Raw genomic sequence first — 21,426 nt, forward strand, 5'->3', positions numbered from 1 at the left:
GTGAAGAAATTAGAGACATGCACAGAGATAATAGGCTGATGGGACTGATTCCAAGTGTACGAGCCCAAAGACTGCATGGTCCTCAGATAAAACAATCAAAACAATTCTGAGCAAAGAAGAATTTAAATGTGGAATCCCAACATACCAGCTCTTTGGGGCAAAATTCTACAGATTTTGGCCAAGGTGGACGGGCCACCTATACTTAACCCAGGAAAATAACATATATAAATTATATGTGTTTGATAAACAGCAAATGCAAGCCGTTACAAACCAACCAGTTTCAGACAAAATAATGGAAAGTTTAGCTGTGTTTAGCCATGTTACCAGACCGTCACTGGGACAACTAACCCTCAATTGTGTGTTTAAATGTAGGTTGACAGGCAAGCAAAAACACCTGCAAGCAAACATATCACACTTCTGTCTTCTGCCCATTTTCCATACATCATCTCCCACAACAGACAATACAAAGCTAGGAGTTTCACCATGCTAGCTGGGAGAAAGACTGAAACACATGGATGGGGTGGAAAGTGAAGGCACCATAACAACAATGGATGTTTTAAAGATGCATATGAAAATTCATAGGAAAAGCATTAAATTACATTTTGAAGATTAAGAAATAATGCCACAGTTCAAATTTACACAATTATCCATAAACTGTTCTTAAAAATAAAGATATTAGTCTAATGACTGATATCTGCTAATTTCTAGAGTAAAGTTTTCATAGCACAATACATCAGATTTTAACAAAGGTGATTCACTGAAATGCAGTACCTGAAGTCCCACAATTATTAAAACCCCATGTGCTCTGAGTTCAGCAGCTATTCAGAAACTTTAAGGACTGCTTAGAGGGAGCTTTTTTCAGGACCAATGCATACAGCAGTCATTACCTGTAGGCAGAATTGCTTATATGCGATTATGGTACAATGACATTTAAGAAAACAGCCTTACCTTTAATCACAGTATTTGAGAGGTGAAGAGGAGCCTTAGGTGCCCTTCATGTCTAATGGCACTTAATTTTACAAATGAAAATTGACTTTTCCATTAGCTGATAAACCTTCTTCAGAAGAAGAAAGTACAATTTTGCTTATATATAATTCATAGGTGGGGAAGTTCTATCAAATCAAAGGGGTACTTTTATTCTTCCTGAGGAACATGCCACAAAACAAACTACAAGAAACTTGTGTGTGAAAGAATAAGCTATGATTTATTTTGGATATGAATTCAGGGATGGCAAGGTGCTGTATTCAAAGGCAGCTCTGCAAACTTTCTCTCTGTATCAATCATTGCTTGCTTTCACACTATTACTTTTGTTCTCATGAAAAGAGACAGAATGATAGCTCTACTCCAGAGCCTCAAAAAACTCACTCAGGAGTTCCTGCAAAGCAGGAACAGCCATGTGAACTTCCCTGTGATACACACACCAACACTTTGGAATGAATTGCAATGGTGTAAAACTATCTGAAAACACCCCTCCAACCCTGACCTTACACTGCTCTTCTTTCTTGGTTCTTCTCTCTATATAACGTTGACATTGACGTGGTCATTCATACCAATCTTATCATGTAAAAAATACCATATTTCTGCCAAATGAATGGGGTTTTTCAGATGTATGAGGAAAGAAAGTGTGAACGGGAGATACAGTTGCAACAGCTGCTTGGACAGCAGAGGGATGCTGGGACAGGTCTTTAAGATGTAAAAAGCTGGGAGCTAGTTTGATAGGATGGATTTCAGGCACTGGACAGTAAAAGTAAATGGGTGCTGGGGAGAGTGAGAGTTATCAAGTTCAATGCTGCTTCAATGTTTTTTATGCTAAAGGGTTCCCTGAGTTTCAGTTCAACACATCTCCTACTGATGGGGCAGTATACAGCTATCCAATAATTTGAGACCATTAGAAAAAAACACCAAAATTAGGAAGCTTCCACCCATATTCTCTCTCAGCGATGAAACAGTTGGATTTGGGTTTGGACTAGATGACCTCCCTACAGCCTCTTTCCACCTCAACTGTTCTGTGATACTGTCAATCACTACCAGTGGTGTGTGATCTCTCTCCTTAAAGTGCCTTACTACCAGGTGAAAAATGTGACCATCTGCAGGTCTGCCCCTCAAGGAAGGACTGTCCTAAGGAAGAAAAGATGACAAAGACAGTCCAATCTATAAAATTACTTCCATAGAACAAATGGAAATGCCTAAAATAGCGCTTTTCCTTTGTTTCAGAAAAGCTAATCCATGGACACTGTAAAGGAGGGATGAAGGACACTAACACTCCAGCCTCTCTGTTGTCTCCTAAACATTTGTTGATGTCCTGTCACAGGCAAGTTACAGACAGGCCTCTATGAACCTGTAAGTGACTGAGTAGAGCTGTTTTTTCCGTTCAGTGCGCTTACCTAAATTCTACTTTTTGTCATTGCCTTCCTGATCTCATGGGGCAAGCAGGAAGTAAGAGGAGACAAGGGGAAAGGCACAGCAGAACAGGACTGGCAAAAGAAGGAAGGTGGCAGGACTTTTGCTCAATGAGAACCACCACCAGTGAGAGTCCCCATGGCTTCCACGGCAAGTCTGACTGAAATGACAGCACTTTATATCATTGTTCTGCCACCATTTAAAGCGTGCTTCTGACTGTGATGAAGAACCAGGAGAGTTAAAATGACCCAGACAAAGGCACTTTATTAAAAGATGGGCAACATTCTAAAGAGTGTGTGAGTTCCTAGTGGATGAGGACATTGCTTGGCCGCACTGGTGCCATGTGCAGGCAGAAGTAGTGGTGTAGCACCGTGTATCGGGTGGCACTACAAGCAGGGCAATTATGTGTCCAGATGTGTGACCATGACTGAGCTTTTAATTTAGATCTTGAAAGGAAAGCAGTGTGAGAGCAGTCTTCACGATGCATCATCAGAAAAGCGGCACAGAAGCGTTAACTGAGATGCTTTTGACGGCAGAATTCACACAGCAGCCTTCTCCCTGTAACTTAAGGCAGGAAAGCTCCATTCATCTGGCTGACGCTCCAATCATCCCTGCGCCCACTTTTTCCTACAGGACACGTGTGACGTCCCAGCTGCCATCCCTTTTCGGTGACATGTGATTAAAACCTGTCAATACATCCAAAAAAGGCAGAGGAGGGAGGCGAAGGCCCGCGTCCCGGTACCGCTGCTTGCGCCTGGCTCCCCGCCGCGTCACCCCGAGCAAGCCACTCCCCTGCGGGGGCAGAGCGAAGGCTCCGGACCGAGGCGGCCCCGCTCCCTCCCGGGCGCTTTCACTTTCGTTTCCGTTTCCGTCGCTTTCTCGGGCGGGGCTTCCCGGCCATGGCGCTGGCTATCCAGGCTCTGCGGGTGCTGTGCGCCAGCGGCGGCTGCCTGGAGCAGGGCGAGCTGCGGCGGCGGCTGCCGAGCCGGCCCTCGGCCGAGCAGCTGGCGGCCGTGCTGCGGGACGCGCAGCGCTTCACGCTGGTGCGGCGGCCCGGCCAGGCGGCGGCGGCGGAGGCCGAGGTGGCCGTGGTGGTGGCCACCAGCCCCGTGCGGCTGTGCCCGGAGCACGGCGCGGGCTGCCCGGGGCAGTGCGGGCGGCTGCACCTCTGCAAGTACCACCTGAAGGGCTTCTGCCGCAACCAGCTGGCCAGGTGAGGGGCGGGGCGGCCGCCGTCGCGGGGGCTCGGCCTTGGGCACGGTGTGCCCCTTCAGGGGAAGGAGCTCTCGGTAAAGGCCTTTCCGCGTCGGAAGTGCTCATTGCTCGTCTCATTTTATCTGTGTGTGTGATGTTGAAAAAGAGGCGGACGCAGGCGGTGGTTTCACGGGTTTGGGTCGTATCACTTCCTCCCCCGCTCATCATCCTGGCGCTTCCCTTCCCGTGGACAGGGGAAGGTTGTGTCCCCGCACGTCCCTGTGCTGCGGGACCCTGGGCGATGTGCTAAAGCTGAGTGTCCCCGCACGTCCCTGTGCTGCGGGACCCTGGGCGATGTGCTAAAGCTGAGTGTCCCCGCACGTCCCTGTGCTGCGGGACCCTGGGCGATGTGCTAAAGCTGAGTGTCCCCGCACGTCCCTGTGCTGCGGGACCCTGGGCGATGTGCTAAAGCTGAGTGTCCCCGCACGTCCCTGTGCTGCGGGACCCTGGGCCATGTTCTCATCGGCTGAGAGAGCGATGCTCTGGAGCTTTGGTAGTTGTGAGCTGCACGTCAAAAATGCCGATATTGTCAGAGTGCACTAAGGCTAGAGTGTGAATCAGAAGTAGTGTGGCAATTATCCTCAGAGTAATTATGTAATCTGCTTTGCAAATCCTGTAACGGTTTTCTAGAGGAGCAATGTGGATTTTTCTGAAACTAGCTAATTTGGTGTGCTTTTTCAACTGTTCCGTGTAATGCTCATGGGGTAGCAAAATAATGCCGGTCATTTTGCTGTTGGGTTTCTTGAATTCTAGGAAGGGATGCAAGTTTGTTCACAACTTCCACTCTGACCACAATCTCCGTGTTCTAAAGCAGTATGGACTTGAGAATTTAAACCATGATGAACTTTGCCAGCTTCTGCTTCAAAATGACCCTTCCCTCTTACCAGAGGTGAGTATTACTCTGACAGCTTCTTAGCCTTGTGTTTCAGTGAGCATCATGAAGTGGAAGAGGCTTGACAGAGATGGAGATATTGGGTGACAATTTAGTTAGCTTAATGCAAATCTAAAAATGAATCTGCTTCATCTGTTCTCGCCTCTGGTGGGTTGAGCCTAGCTGGCAGATAAGCTCTTGACCAGTCTCTCACCCACTCCTCACTCCCCTGTCACAAGCAGAAGAGGTGGGCATTAACAAGAAGAATTAAAGTGACCGCAAAACCTATGAATGGAGATAAAGACAGCGTAGCAAGTGGGGGAAAAGCAGGGAGAAAATTGTTGCAAAAGAACATTTCTGCTCCACTACTTCGAAGCAGACTGATGCCAAACAAGTCTTTGAGCAAGTGCTACCTTACATCTCCCCCTTCTTTCACCTTCCCTCTGTCCCCTGTCCTTTTTTTTTCTTTTTTCTTTTTCTTTTTCTTTTTTTGGAGAATGACGTGTGGCTTGGAATATCTGGAATATCCCTTTGGCCAGTTTGGACTATTTCCTGGTTTTGGCTGGAATAGAGTGAGTTTTCTTTCTACTAGCTGGTACAATGCTGTGTTTTGCATTCAGGATGAGAACAATGTTGATAACACACTCATGTTTTAGTTTTTGCTGAGCAGTGCTTGCTCTAAGTCAAGGACTTTTCAGCTTTTCATACTGCCCTGCTAACCTGTATATTGGGAGTGCAGAAGAAGCTGGGAGTGAATGCAGCCAAGACAGCTGACTCAAACTGGACAAAAGGATATTTCATACCATATGACATAATTCTGAGCAGTAAAACTGAGGGGAGGTGGCCCAGGGGTGGGGGCACACTGGTGGGGACTGGCTGGGCTTTAGTCAGTGAATGGTGAGCAGCTGTGTTGTGCATCACTTGTTTTGGCTATTCTTTTATCATCATTATTATTTCCTCTTCCTTTTATACTGTATTAAATGTGTTTATCTCAACCCTATGAGTTTTACTTTTTTTATTTTTCTGATTCTCTTCCTCATTCCTTGGAGGGAGTGAGTGAGAGGCTGTGGGGTGTTTATCCGTTCTGGTTTCAGCTGAGATAGAGTTAATTTTCTTACTGGTATCATGAACGGGGCTGTGTTTTGGATTTAATATGAAATTAACGTTGGCAACCTGTTAACCATGTTTTGGCTGTTGCCAAGTAGTGCTCACCTTTAGTCAAGGACTTTTCAGCTTCCCATGCTCTGCCAGTGAGGAGATGCACAAGGAGCTGGGAGGGAGCATGACCAGAACAGGTGACCCATACAGACCAAAGGGATGTGTTATCAGCACTGTTTTGGTCACAAACTCAAAACATAACTACTGCTATGAAGAAAGTTAATCCCATCCCAAGAAGATCCAGTACCTCTTACCATCAAATTGGAGTTAAAAAATTCCAAAGCTGTTCCAAAACTAGAAAATCAGAGTTGTGACTTAGCACTAAATCTCATCTTGAGAATGTCTGTGAGAATGTTGTCTGTTGAAAGTTCTTTCTAAACATTAGCAGGGCAAAGGAAAAGCTATCAAATAATCATTTGAAAAACAAGAAGAAACGTTTCTTTCAAAAGCAAGTGCATATGCACATAGCTGTAAAAACTAAAAATCATGAATTCAAACAGTCTAAATGAGTGCATTGTACTTTGATCTTGAAATTCTTTTTTCTTCTCCTTCCCGAGGTCTGCTTGCATTATAACAAAGGTGATGGACTTCATGGATCTTGTTCCTTTAAAACATCCTGCAGCAAACTTCATGTTTGCCAGTACTTTTTGCGGGGTCAGTGCAGATTTGGCAGCAGCTGCAAACGATCCCATGACTTATTAAATCCAGAATGTTTTGAGAAACTGGAGAGACAGGGAATGAGCTCAGACATTATTGAGAAACTACCTTCCACTTATAGAAACATGTATGACATAAAAAATGGCAACAGAAGCATGTATGACATAGAAGATGCCAAGTCTTCTCCATGCAAAGGTAAATAATACCATCTTTTGACTACATCAGAAGAGTCGCGGTAGTGAATTTAATATTTTTGCTGGTGTCATTAAGGAAACTGAATTTGCATCTTGATTTGTCTTTTAAGAGGGACCTTGTACCTATCTCATTAACAGAAATCTTTGTCTTGACAAGTGAAGTCAAGAGAGGTTCCTGACAAATAGAGTACTGGTGTTTATGAAATTTTGAACTTGGGGTTAAAAAAGCATGACAGGAACTGGAAGTTGGGAGCTCTATAATTTTGGAGTTTTTTAGGTAAAATATGTCAAGGTAGAGACCTGTTTAAGAATAGGAATGGTGGTTGTCTGATTATAAACCATTTAATTGTTTTTCTTTAATGTAGCAATTGTCTAGCACAAGAATTCACAAACAGCACTATTCTGCCTGCTTCCTAGAAGTGTAATATTTTGTTTGCACTTTTCTTTGGAAGTCCTTTACAATTGTAAGTTAAGTATAGTTTAGCAGGGAAAAAAAAGGGATAAAGGAATGGAGAATTCAGGTGTGTATGCTCATATCCACTGTTCTGCTTGCAGTTCCTTCTTCCTTTCCTTGAAGTACTTTAATTTACAGAAGTATCAGATTTTGAAACTTTGTATTTTATAGCTGCCAGTGTGATCAGCTGTGTGGAATGTCCATCTGGAAGCATAAAGGCATTGAATTCTATTCTTGTTTTGTGGTGATAGCTAAAAACTGTATCTGAGAAATCCAGCATTTGCAAAGAAATCAAGCTCAGAAAGGATGGATACAAGGAGGGAACTTTTGATTGTACAAGTTTATCAAAGGCTTCAGTGTCTTTCTGGAGCTGAGTGTAGTTAGGTAGCTACAAACATTGCTTTTGGGCATCTTCCCTAGGGATAGGAGCACTTTTGAGAAGTGTTGTTGATACAAAGTGTATTAATAGTTGTAATTACCCCCTCTAGACAGAAAACCCAGTGCTGGACGGGATTCCTCAGCTACAAAGGACGATGAATCAGAACAGATATGTTTATATCATCTCTACAGAAGTTGTGGTTTTAAAGGTAGGTTGTTTCAAGTATCAGTACATGTTGGAAAAATCCAGCTCTACAGAGACGGGACGACTGAGAGACATTTTTAAAGATTTCATTCCATTATCAATCTTGTAGAAGGGTGAGACACAAGGGATGTAAAACTTAACGCCATTCTATCAGAAGCCAAACTATTTCTTTGTTACAATACCTTATAAGTGTTTTTCAGCCTATTAGCTTTTGCCACACAATGCTGCTACTATTTCCAACACTAATCACCTGTGATTTTACCCCACATGTCTTGCTACAATGCATCTTTCACAATTCTAATTCTCCAAAATATCTGGTCTGTTTGCAAGGCCATTGTTTGAAACTTGTTTCCAGTTCAATTTCTCTCTCAACAATGCCTTCTCTATTCCATGGCCTTTCTAAGTCTGCACACCTTATCTCAGAGTTAGCATACAGATGTACAAGACTATGTGAGCTTTCAGTCAGGCTTTGACAATCCTCTACAAATCCATTTCTCACATCTCCCCCTCTTTCTTGAGCTGTGAAAACTTCTTTGACAGTCTTATTTATCATTTGCTACACACAGTGAAGCACACAAGGCACTTTCACTAATATTGCTATTGTAACAATCAATACATACAAACCTGTTTTGCAAAGTTCCTTTAGCCAAGGTGCAAAGTTCCATCCTTCAAACAAATCCTCTAACCATGATCCATCATGTTTTAATTTGATTTGCCAAATCTATTAGTGTTTGAAGCTGTTGGTGGATGGATTCTGAGTGGTCAGACAAATTCATACAACAGAATCCTTCAAATTCTTCACAGCCATGTCCATGTGACAGTAAGAGAAAATCATTGGTGGCTCTGTTCTGTAAGGCTGCATGTCTAACAGCAGTAACATCTGTCGTCATATCACTAATTACAATGGAAGTAGCATTGATTTCTTTGCTCAACCAACACCCCATTCAGTCTATTTGTTTCAGTGGTACAGCTGAAGCAAGTTGAGGTAGAAACAAACCTGATGTAACTTGTTTTGCCGGGCTCCAGGGTTTAAAATTGCTGTTACAATTTTCTTCATAATAATGGGTAGAGCTTTTCCTCTATGTTTTTTTTCTTGATGGCCTTTTTAACACTGGATGCTATCACAGTGAGCTGTCCAATGTTGCAAGGGCCACCTTTAATTTTTGGGGGAATGCCCTGATAAGTTTTGTTTGCACAAATGAGCCAATATCCTTTCAGCAATTGCCGTGGTAATTCGTCAAGATCAACAGTCTTACCCTTAGGGGGCACAGGGGTGGTACAATTGCACCAAAAACTTGAGTTTCTGTACACAGGTTGACGGGGAGTAACATTTAATTGTGGATCTTCCCGATACTGAAACTCAGCACAAAATTCCACTGTCAAAGAACCAGGAATTTCCAATTCTTGAGGTTCAAAGGGTGCATTAAGAAGATCAGGGGCCCAGCGATACCAGTCAGTTACGGGATTTGTCTTGTTGGCAACTGCATGCCGATAATTGTCATGGTTAGGTGTTGGCCACTCTTTGGCTGGCACTGGCACACCGACTAAACAGGTTGCAATGGGTTTATCTGGGGTCAAATTAGTCAAACATATGGTGTCTGAGCCTGCTGACTTGGCTAAAGCAACCCAAAAATTTTTTTTTGGTTGATCTGCAGGCATATCTGCATTGCAAAAGCAAGCAAGCAAAACTAACAATATATCGTTTGATCTAATGCCATGTTTTTTGTTCAACTACTCTTGGTAGCTGAACCAAGCTACCAAAAGTCGAGCCTTTTTTCTGTTCTCATAAGGAGAAGGTGGTAGACATCTTTCACAGAAAGGGGAAACTTCAGATTTTATGCTTATGTTTAGTTAAATCTCACTTCTGTCTTGAGTGCTGTAGGAAAGTGTTTGACCTGGCACACCAAACAAAGGATGTGTTTGTTTTGCTTTGGAATCTGCCTGTGCTGAAGATTGGCTACTCCACCTGTGTTTACCTAAGTGATTGCTGAATGATAGGAGTCACATTTCCAGACAGGAAAGATACAAAAGATACTCTGAATTCTACATTCTCTGTTGTTTCTTCTGGTACTCTTCTGTTCATCTGTCTTAGCTGTCTCCTTTTCAAAATGTTCCAAAGTGTCCAGGAAAAAGGCTGTTCTGCCAGTTTTCTTGTTGATTTTTTGTCATCATTTTTCTTCTTGATGTTCTTGACCTGTGTACCGAATACCTCCTCATATGAACTGTGTGGTGCAGTTTCTCCTTGGCTTTCCCTGTAGTTAACTTTCCTTTTGTTCTGCTGTAGAAATTGGCCTCGGGTTTATGCGCATGTGCACCGGTGATGTCACCTTCACTCCCCTTGAGCAGTGACTGCACACTGACTCTCTGAACTCCTAGTAACACTTGAGATAGCTGGCTCACTGCTACCATTGCTCTTCTTGGCGAGGCCTGGATCTCTTTTGGCCTACTGAAGGGCAAAGGACTTTGAGACTAGAGGAGTGATATCTGTGTATTTATCAAAAGAGAGGAGAGGTGATAGTTGTTAACTGGTTGTATTGGAAGGTGTGGGACCCAGACATGGAGTAAATAGTATGGAATAGGTGGTGGATACACCCCTGCTTTCAGCTGGGACAGAGTGAATTTTCTTCCTAGAAGCCAGTGCAGTGCTGTGTTTTGAATTTAGTGTGAGAATAATATTGAGTTGCTAAGTAGTGCCTACCCAAAGTCAAGAACTTTTTAGGTGCCCGTGTTTTGCAAATGAGGAGGGGCACAAGAAACTGGGAAAGGAGCATGGCCGGGACAGCTGACCTTGTCAAAGGGTTGTTCCATACCATTAGAACATCATGCTCAGCATATTAACTGTGGGAGTTGGCTGGGAGGGGCTGATGGCTGCTTGGGAATGGGCTGGGCATCAGTCAGTGGGTGGTGAGCAATCACAATGTGTATCACTTGTATTTCTTGGGCTTTATTCCTCTCTCACTTTTTCTTAGCTTCCTTATAGATATATGAGAATATATATGTATATGTGTGTATGTGTGTGTGTGTATATATATATACTTACACTTACTATGTTACATTTTATTTCAGTTACTAAACTGTTCTGATTTCAACCCACAGATTTAGGTTTTTCCTTTTCTTCCCATCTCACTGAAAGAAATGGGAGTAAGTGGCAGTGTTGTACTTAGTAACCATCCGAGGTTAAACAGTGACAGCCCTTCTCCTATCTTGAAGCTAAGCACCGCTGTGCTTTGGATTTTTCCTCAGTAATACCACTTTGTGATTTAGTGGTTAATCATAAATACCTTTTTTTCCTATTTATGAAATAATAGCTTTGTATGAGCCTGTGATCTTGATTCATTTTTTTGTCTCTGAAACTGAGAATGATCTGTGCAATTTTAATGTGCAAAGAGAGTCTAGTACGTACAGAAATTGAACTTCTACCTAAGGTCAGAAATTCAAGTGTTGCTTGCTTATGCTGAAAAATTCTGAACTACTGCTTGTAATGGTTCCATAGGTGGACACTTTCCCAAGCTATCATCCTTTTGATGATTTTACCAGCTGGATATACAGCCCTGATATGTTGGAGTTCTCTCATAGTCTGTCAAAATAATGCATGTCCTACTTCTTTATTTTAAAACTTTTACAGAAAAGTGTATCAGAACCCATTTTCACTTGCCATATAGATGGCAGTACTCTGAGGGTAATACCTGGAAGGACTTCGAGAATCTTGAAGAAATAGAAGCAGCATATTGTGACCCAAAAAACGTCAGGTATAAACTCTTAGAGAAATTTGTAATGTTTGGAGTTTGCTGTATTGTATCAGATCCTTATTGGCTGTAAATTGCTACAATTTTATTGCAGTCATTACATAAGTAGTTTCATTTGGCTTTCTTCTAGTGACCTCACTTTGCATGAAATTTGCCCCTCCTTCCCCCTTTTCCCACAGTCCATATCATGAAACTGGCAGAATACCTGGAGAGAGAGAGAGAGAGAGAGAGAGAGAGAGAGAGAGAGAGATACTCTTGGGAGCAGAGCATGTGAAAAATATGGAAACACCTTTCAGAGTTTGGAACTGGTTATATAGCACAAAGAGAGTATTGAAAGGGGCTCATACCAGTATGCCACATCCCATGTTGGAAAATTACCTGTTCCTCTTATGTTACAGGCTCTTTGAAGCCCTTCTGAAGTTTTGTCAAGGTTCTCTTTAGAATATAATTGGTTCGCAAGAAGGCAGTGCCTGTTTTCCACTGTTTCTGTTCATCTTATGTAACACACTAATTTAGGAGTGGTTTATGGTTATTGCCAGTAGAACCAATGTGAGACATAATATTGTAATGCAAAATATGTACAAAAACCAGAGCTAGCATACAGAGTGAAAGTGCAAAGCACACCTTGTACTGAAAAGTGCATCTTTGAGTTCTGCATTTGGGTGAGATTGACTAATTTGCAAATTTGTTGTGGGCTTCTGAATCTGTGAGTAAAGCTTCACAAACCGTTCTGATTTTTCTTTTCTCCTTTTTTTAATAGATTTGATAGTGCTTTTACTGAAGGGGTCTTTTTCCCACTCTGTATCAGTTTTCACGATATGTGCTGTGGGTTGCAAAAAGTCAGACGTCTTTCTACTGCCTCCTCTGTGACCAAACCCCCCCACTTCATTCTTACAACAGAATGGATCTGGTACTGGAAAGATGAATATGGCATCTGGCAGGAGTATGGAAAACAAGTAAGTGTGGAGAAATGGGGAGACTCCTAACTCTGTGTGAGAAGTGCAGAACCACTGAAAAATGCATAGTGTTCATATCCTCCCCTTCTTTTGTCACCCTCTTCCTCTCACTCATACTATAAAGATGGACATTAAAGGCCTAATGGGGTCTTTTCCCTGTGATTTTCATTGGTTCAGGTAGGGGACTGATCACTGGTGAGTCACAAGTATTATCAACATGTAACTATTCAGTGAGTCGTGTCAGATAGGATCACAGTAATAATACTTTCTTTCCATTGCTTTTGAGAAAAGCCTCCTTCTCTGAAGTTCCAGTAGTGTTCTGCCATTTTTCTTGGTCTAGTTGGTGCACGTGTGGTCTGTCCTGGTTTCAGCTGGGGTGGAGCTAATTCACTCCCTGATAGCTGGCACAGTGCTGTGTTTGCATTTAGGATGAGAATAACATGGATAAAACAGTTAGGTTCTAGTTGTTGCTACATGGTGGTCACTCTAAATCAAGAATTTCTCATGCTGATATATCCTGCACCCACGTATGAGAGTTGTTGGTTTTTAAACTTGCTTGTCTATAACAGACCAGGAGAAACTTTTTTCTTCTCTATTTTTGGCATGACAGGATGATCTTCATGCAGCTGCTACTGTGTCCAGTGATGACCTGGAGAAAGTTTATTTGGCTGAAAGTTCTCCAAAGCTGACCTTCAAAGCTGGAAGACATGAATATGAAATAAATTTTGTGTGTAGGTTGCATTTGCTTTGTTTTTCTGTTTTGTCCCTCCCTCCCAGGTGGTTTTGAACTACCTTATTGCAGGAGATAGAAGAAAGTAACTTGGACTTTGAATTGCAATTCTTACAGAGACAGAGCTTCTACCAAAGTTCTCAGTATAAGAGCTGTTCACATAAGCAGAGTGGCATTCTATTCCTGCAAAGCTTTTATTTTTGAGAAGTTCCTGTGCTAGGTTTCAAAATGTCTGCCAGAAAGTCCAAGTATGACACTGATGCTGGCACAAACACAAATAGTGAGGAGCTTCTAAAAGACAAAAGACTTGACAAGCCAGCTTGTGGTCTACTTTAATCACTGGTTTACAGAAAAACAAGCACTCGGACAAGGTGTAGGGTCCAGACAATCCTTAGCTTTGCAAGATTTTTGCAGATATTTTTTTTTCATCCTGTCTGGAAAGGCTGAGAAAATACCTTGACAAAGTAAGAAGAAGTGTTTCCCAAGAGTTCAGGAAATATAATCTACTTGTGTTGGCACTGCCCTCTCTCAGCTATTGCCTTTCCTGGCATCCTTTTCAAAAATTTTGTAGAACACTGGTCAGAATCAGCCTGCCTGGACTGTCAGTTTGGTGTGGTTGTTTTTGATTCAGTTCTCCATTACTGTGTCATTCTGCATGAAAAAAAGCTAAACAAAAAAAACCCCAAAGCAAAAAAATCTAGAAAGGGTCTGTTATCTGCCATTAGTGATTCAATCAAAAGCAAAGCTGGGAAAACTTGTCTGACTTAGAAGTGAAAATTGCATAGTGAAGCAATCTGGTTTCTAAGGTTTGGGCTTTTTTAGTAACTTACGCAAATATATGAAATGTAAATGTCTTCCAGAACTCAATTTCTAGGCTTAGAGGTTAAAACTTCGAAGTTAGAAGTTTTTTTTTTTCTTTGTTTTCTTGTGTATCTCACTCTGAAGATGAGGCCTCATAGATGAGGCTGTTTCTGACTCTTAATTGTTAGTGTGGTGATGGTAGCTGCAGAGGTTGTAAGATCCAGAAGGAATGCCTCTAAAATTCAGGTCACTGTGACTTGTTTCTCTTGGTGGTCAGTAAAAATAAATGGTCTGTGATCGATGTTGGGTTCTGTTTACAGGGTTTGAAATATTCAACTAAATGTAGTAAAAAAGTACCTCTGTTGCAAAATGAGGAGGAGGAGGGAGCCTTTTTGTCAATGTTTTTGACAAAACAACTTAGTGACAAATGTAGCTGCAGTGTGAAGGCTTTCTAAAACAACTTTGATTGTTCATGGGATTTTGTTTGGTTGGGGTTTTTTTCCCCCAGCCATGATGCAGAAAAACCTTCGCTACAGAACGGAGAGGAAGATTTGCAGAAGACCTAAATTCGTGTCTCGGGCAGAGGTGGAACAGACAAGAGCCAGGTAAACCACAACTGCTCATTCTGAGGTGATAGGTTTTAGTGCTTTGTGAATGCTGAATGTTCCATGAGTGCAAGTAGGGTGAAGAAGTAACTGTTAAGGCCATTGTGAAAAACAGGGAGAGGGAAAGGGACATACCTTTCTTAGAATCATATCTAGCCAGGGCAGTGTTGCAGCGTGGCCAGCAGTTTTCAATCGACTCAGGAACCTCTGCAGTGAAGAAAATTTGGGCCTGGCCACAGGAAGTATGGAAACATAGGAAATAATTCAACATGTAGCAGTGTGTTTACGTGTACTACCTTTTTCTGAGATGGGTAATTTTGAAAGCTAAGTGCAAGTTCAGAAAAATCCTTTTGAGAGCAGCCAATCTGAAAGAAAAGCCATAGTTGTTACAGGTAGAGGAAAAGGTGGGAGCCTGCAAGGAGATAGAGTTGCATGTAACAATCAATTTTTGGAGCACTGAAAAGGGCAGCTAAACACACTAATTAAAATCAGGATGGAAGTACAGGAGAGGGCTGTAGCTACCTTCTGTCATTCTGATGTGACACTGGATACATTTGTATTTACCTCCCCCGGCAGAGCTTTTATATATGCATTCAACTCTGCAAGAGAAATCCTTATGTGTCTAGTTCAGAGTATATATTTATTTCTTTCTTTCTCGTTTGGCATCTTGGTTCCTGACATAAGTCTTGACGCTATGATTTGGAACAAATATTTTCATGTGCTGAATAGATATGACAGTTTTGAAATATGGTTGAATATGTTCAGTTGCCTGCATTCTTCCTAAGCTTGACAAAAATGTTTAGTATAATATGTACATAAAATGTCATGTTAAGTTTTATTTAATTGTCTATGTGTAATATCTTATAATCTACAGGGGTGTTAAACATACAGAAGGGTTCAAGAGCATTCCAGCTCACTGGGACAAATCTGCCCTGCCTGAACTGGGATTCAAGGTTTGCAGCTTTTTTCCTTCTGTCAGTTTTGTCACGTAAGGTTTGTTCCCTCACAAGTTGAGTGTTTCTGTAAAGATCCTCTGGTTTTCTGCAACAGAAATTCTCAATTCCATTTTTATTCATGTACTCATTTCTGCTATGTATTTAGATACTGTTTCATGCATGCAAATATATTTTGACCCAGATATTAAGAGGGCTTGAGTGGCTGCACAAAAGCATGCAGAAGTAACTTGTCAAAATTTTCCTTGCAGCTGATTGAGCTTGACTGTTCTTCTGAAGAATACAAGAAAGTCAAAGTGGACTTTCAGCGCACAATGCCCAGAGCAGCTATTAAAAAGATTTGTAGAGTTCAGAACCCATCCCTCTGGGAACTGTATCAATGGTATGTGTAAAACACTGCTCTGGTATGCATGCATGATTTTTGTTGTTTCTGCAGTTAGCTGTATGTTCTATGTTAACATAAAACACACATTCCTGAAATGCCTCTACTTCCACTCTCCCACTGAAATTCCTACCTAGTATCAACATTTAGATAAAGAGGCAACAAACCCAAAACTCAGTTGAGACACGGAGCTTAGACCAGTCAGATTCAGGGCTGTGTGGGAGGAATCCTTGCTCCTGACTTCTGCCAGGCCTGTGTCCATGACAGCTTCCTTCCAGTAAAACCTTGGAGCTGGTAATGAGTCACATCTAGCACAATGTTTTGTAGCTGATCAAAACTGAAACAGCCTTCAAAATTAAATGCAAAACTCATGGAGGGCAAGCCTTGATATAAACTCCTGTATTCAGGGAAAAAAAATAAGGCTGAGATTCCTCCCTCTCCAAAGTCAGTGAATGAAAGGAAAACATTTGTAGGAAGTCATTTATGTATAATGAAAGCATGTTTGTGTGCTCAAATTAGGCCTTACTGTAAAGATTTTTAGAATATACTCTGTGTAAAATTGTTTCTGAGTGGCTGGAGCGTGTTGGGACAGCCACTGTGGAACCAAAGATTCTGCTTCTCCTTGCAGGCAGAAGGACCTGATGCAGAAGAGCAATGGTGGGAAAGCTGCAGATGAGCGATTTTTATTTCATGGGACCAGTAAAAAAGACATTGATGCCATCTGTCAGCAAAACTTTGACTGGAGAATCTGCGGCCTTCATGGGACAGTCTACGGCAAAGGTTGTTTTTCAGCTCTTTCAGTAATCCTAAACTTGCTAAAAAATTCTCAGTGCTCACTGCAGAGGGGTAAAGTTTACCAGGTGGTACTTGGCCAGTCCTGGGCTTCTCTCTCTTGTGATGTGGGCAACAGAGCTGAGTTTCACAGGGGTCATTTGGAGCTGAGGCACTCTGGAAGGCCTTGGCCTCGGCTCTCCTAAGTCCTTGCAAGAAAAGACAGACTTAGGAGAGGTCAGTTGTAGGGATGGTTTCTGCTAGACTCCAGGCTTACTGCTGTTACAGTTTCTCCCAGTTCCTATAGGAAAGCAGGGAAAGCAGTCTGGCTGCTTTTCTTGTCTTTTTTTTCTTTTTTCTTTTTTTTTTTTTTTTTTCTTTACCAGGAATCTAAATGCCATTCTGCTTACATCCTTTTTTTGCCTTCTTAGCAAATGATATCCTTTTGCATTGTGCTGTGTACAGGAAATTACCAGCACACGGAGTGGATAGCTGAGACAGGCTGACTGGCTGACTACACACCTTTCTGTTTGAATACTTTGTAACTCTCAGAAATGTTAAAGAACCGTAGTGTATTTTGAGCTGAAAGGGACCTACAAGGATCATCAAGTCCAGCTGTGCTGATGAATGTTACTAGTCTCTGCCAGGAGAGGAAATGTAGTAATATTGGGGAAGGTGGACATCTAGGGTCAGGAGGAAATCCTTTAGAGGATTATGATAACAATTTAAACGTTGCTTTTTAATACGCGTGCTGTGAAAACTCAAAAGTGCGTGGTGGTCATTTCCACTAAGGGGGACATAGGGGACAAGTGAAAACTTTGGAACAGCTGTTAATGAATTGCTTAATGAATTTGTTTATTAATTCATTTTCACACAGTATCTTGTTCCTGCAGTTTTGGTGTCTTATCAAATCTGTCTTGGTGTCTCTTCTGCAGGAAGCTATTTTGCAAGGGATGCATCTTACTCTGACAACTACTGTGGGGCAGACTCACACACCAAGACCATGTTTCTGGCACGAGTGCTGGTGGGGGAGTTCACTCTTGGTAGTTCAGATTATGTTCGGCCTCCCATGAAGGACAGCCAAAACTTCTATGACAGTTGTGTGAATAACTCTTCAAACCCTTCTATCTTTGTCATCTTTGAGAAGCAGCAGGTTTATCCAGAGTATCTCATAGAATACCAGGCATTGTCAAGACTTCTATAGCAGCAAAACCTGTCATCCTTATGTTTAACTGGTTTAAACGGTTTTTTTTAGTTTTGGTTTAAGAGAGAAAAATTGATTTTGAAGAAGCTATGTGATCAGATACTTTTTTTTTTCTCTCTTTTCTGTACAATAGAAAACAGGGTATAAAAAAACATAGAGGATGTTTTAGAATTACTAAAATTCTGTTTCTGTATCCTATTTTTAGCAGCTTTCACATTGCCCTACATTATGAGAGCCTTTCATAAATTTATTAGAAGAAATTGCTGATGGTTGTAGCATGAGGATTGGCCGTGACTGCCAAGTTTAAACAATTTTTAGTTATTGTTTCAGGATATAGTTTTACACATGCTCATTGGTCAGAGGCGCTATCTCTACCTGTTTATCTTTTAACTCAAAACTGGATAAAACACAGTTTTTTAGTAATCTGTCTCCTGTAACAGTATACATTCAGGTGTTGGCAAATGTGCTTCTACAATCTGTGCTCAACTCATTGCATAAATTCTTAGCAACGCTCTTTTGTCCTTACTTAATCTGCACCAACAAAACCTCAAAAATTAAACTTGCTTGTTGAAAAAGAAGACATTTTCACTTGTTGAATTTCTCATTTAAAACAAGTACCAAAGAAACAAGCATAACAGGGGTTACTTGGTGCTGTGTGACTCGGTTGATTTACTGTATAAAACAAATACTGTATTTTATGTCTGAGAACACAAGTTTTTCATGACTTTCACTGTGCCTACATACAAAAGAGTGCTAGCAGGCGCTGTGGAGGAAGCAGAGGGGGCAACTCACACTGTTATTTAATACAGTACTTAAGAGGGAAATATACTGCTTGTCCTGCTTGGTTATCAGTACCTTGTTTCTGTGGATAACTTTACGGTTCCCTTACAGCTGTTGGGAAGGGTGGTGAGTGACTTTCCTTCATTAGGTGATCTGCCTCTTTGGGTGCAGGAGATTCAGATATTTCCTGTGTAAACAAGTTATCGTTGGACTTTTTTCAGGAAAAATGTGATTACCTAGGAAGTGGTCTTCAGCCACAGAGCTGAAACCTTTAAAATGTGAAGATTAGGTTGAATATTTAATTATTCCCATCGAAAGAAGATAATAGTGTTGAGCAGTCAGGTTACGTGTGTGCAAAATCAAAAAAATTGAGCTATCAAATATTTTTTTAAGATTAAAGTTGCTGATGCATAAGTAGATACTTTATCATAGGATTAATGTGCTAAAGTAGCTATAAGTTAGCTATACTGTACTGCAGAAGCCTTAAGAAATACTTTCTATATGACCTAAAAAAGCTCATCTTTAGCTGTATCCTTTATACATCTTTTAAATTCATCTGGATGATGTTTGACAGGTGTTAACTGGGTAACTTTTTATTACTTCAGCACTGTGAGCCAGGAGCTTGGCCATGATTAAGTGGAGTAAGACTGAGCAGACTCCTTTTTATGGGAACTGCAGATCCAGAATTGTTATACCTAAAGGAAAATAACTCCTATTCGTGTTTAATCCCAGTGAAACACAGGATAGGGAAAGGTAAATTGACTATTTTTCTTTTGAAAGATTTGTAATAGAAAATAAATGATAAATCTCATGTCAGCAAATGAGCTTGTCAGAAAATAGTACATTTGTTGAGGATAACAGTTATGGAGGAAAGCTTTCCTATCTGTTCAGAATAAGGTTTTTCTGCAAAACAAAACCCATGTTCATCTACATGTTAATGGCAAATGAGAATACTGGTCATATGCATTTCTTCCTCTGAACATAACCAGAATTTCAGGTAAGAACTAGGACAGCTAAAGTCATGTTAATCTTCTGCCAGAAAATTGAAACAAACATTCTTTTTCAGGCAAAAAAGTTGAAATATTTTTATTGACATTTTTTATTGTATTTTTTAAAACCTCTAACTTGATTCTTGGAGAGGATGTGTGTATGGGTGTAAGTAAAACAGCTTATAAAATGCCTGGTTGTAGTACTTTGTCATATGTTATTTCTCCATTATCACAGAAAAAGAAAAGTTGCCATGTTTTCCGCTTTTGAAACTGCAGGGGTAACTTTTTTGTGTATAGTAAATAAACAGGTACTCAAACCAGTAAAATCCTTCTGATGGTTTTATCTCTTTCATTGCTGATGTTACAGTGTTTCCATACACTTGTGAGTTCAGAGGCTGCTGTTAAGCCATAGGAGTCCCTCTACAGCTGTTTGTGTTGCATTTGGAAATGAACAGATTAAAGAGATGTTTGCTTTAAACCCAAACTTTAGGCAAAAAGTAATATTGAACGTCTTCTGGGTGAGGAGGATCTCTTGGCTACTTAAGACAAGCAACTGAGCAGGAAGAGTGCAGTAATCTGTCACTCACTCCCACGCTGTGTGAGGAGAAAGATAAGCTGTGAAGGTTGTTTCCTTTTTCGGTAACGGGTCCATCCTGGCAAGACAGACGGCAGAGCCAGCAGAAGCCGACCAGCTTTGCCGTGCCAGCAGTGGAGTGCAGAGCATGGGGGTTTATGAACCCTGGTCCTCCACCTGCTGTGCTGGGGAGGGGGCTGGCAGCCAGCCCAAGGCAATGCGCTGCGCCCTTTCGTGAGGCTTACCCCGAGCCAGGTTTGTCATGATGTTCTGACTGGATTTTATGAGATGTGGTTGTCAAAATGCTAAGTGGTGGCAGCAAAGGAGTGGCAGTATCTGGTTTGGATACTTGCAGCCTGGCAAAGTAGGGGCTGGTGGGTGAGAGGAACTTGTGTGGATGGCACATACCAGCTACGGTGGTGTGCTCAGTTATGCTGGGCCTGGAGAAGGAGCTTTGCTTCTAGGAACCAGTGCTCAGAGCTGTCTTAGGGCCAAAGGGCAAGTGGGAATTGCAGAAATGCTGCTTAACTTGGAGTACGTCCAGCAGAAGATCCAGGTGGGATGGCTGTTACACGGGCAGCATTACTGGTGCTTCCCTGTTTTTCCAAGGGATAGACTTCATGGCTTTCAAAGCTCCATTGCACTTCTTGCTTCATGCCCATGACAAACTTATCTCTACATGCAGAAGACCTAGCAATTGAGGGATACTCCCTCATTGAAAGTAGCCACAGCTCCCTGCAGCAGTGTGGTGAGAAAAACATCTTAGCAACATGAGATTTTTCAAGGTCAGGAGAAAATGAGGGGCCAATATAAACCAAGCAGTGACAGACGGTTTATAAATCAGCTTTAAATTCTTTTATGATGCTTTCTTCTGTAAACACATGGAAGAGTCTGGTATCAGGTGAAGCTATGTCCAGAATGTTTTACAAAGGGAAATGAGAAGGTGATAATTCCCTGAAGTATCTCACACAGAGGGCAAATTCTGCAGTTTAATGCCAGGTAAGAATAGAAAGTTCCAATTTGCAATCCATGAAGCATAATAATTTCTGCTACCCAACTCTATTTTTCTAGGAATACTATTTTTAAAGTACAAAACTGTAAAGCTTTTTTTCTATCAGCAGCCTCATTAAAAATACCATTTTATACTGACAGCTTTCTGTCATCATTACAAAGACCAGAAGACATATTTAATAGAAGCTTTCCTTTACCAAGCAGCCTTTGCTTCATATCAGCTGTCAGAGAATGACTAAAACCTTTTTGTAATACAGACGTACCCGATTTTAAACAAACTCATAGCTCAGCAATGCAAGACAACACATTTGCCGTTACTGAGGAAAGGAATTATTTTAAACCAGCTTCCTTGT

At 41.5% G+C, this 21,426-nt stretch overlaps 1 protein-coding gene across 1 annotated transcript; it reads left to right on the forward strand.

Annotated features, from left to right (window-relative positions):
- The first annotated feature begins 3,299 nt into the window (after positions 1-3,299).
- Positions 3,300-19,807, forward strand: LOC120752072 (protein mono-ADP-ribosyltransferase PARP12-like). Its single transcript, XM_040062729.2, has 12 exons — positions 3,300-3,613; positions 4,408-4,543; positions 6,241-6,535; positions 7,477-7,575; positions 11,197-11,320; positions 12,078-12,273; positions 12,884-13,004; positions 14,313-14,409; positions 15,284-15,362; positions 15,614-15,744; positions 16,373-16,524; positions 17,451-19,807. Exons 1-12 carry the CDS (start codon positions 3,300-3,302, stop codon positions 17,717-17,719), a joined length of 2,013 nt encoding a protein of 670 aa, XP_039918663.1. The 3' UTR covers positions 17,720-19,807.
- Positions 19,808-21,426: the final 1,619 nt, after the last annotated feature.

The sequence above is a fragment of the Hirundo rustica genome, chromosome 4 (genome assembly GCF_015227805.2).
Source record: "Hirundo rustica isolate bHirRus1 chromosome 4, bHirRus1.pri.v3, whole genome shotgun sequence".
Classification (NCBI taxonomy): domain Eukaryota; kingdom Metazoa; phylum Chordata; class Aves; order Passeriformes; family Hirundinidae; genus Hirundo; species Hirundo rustica.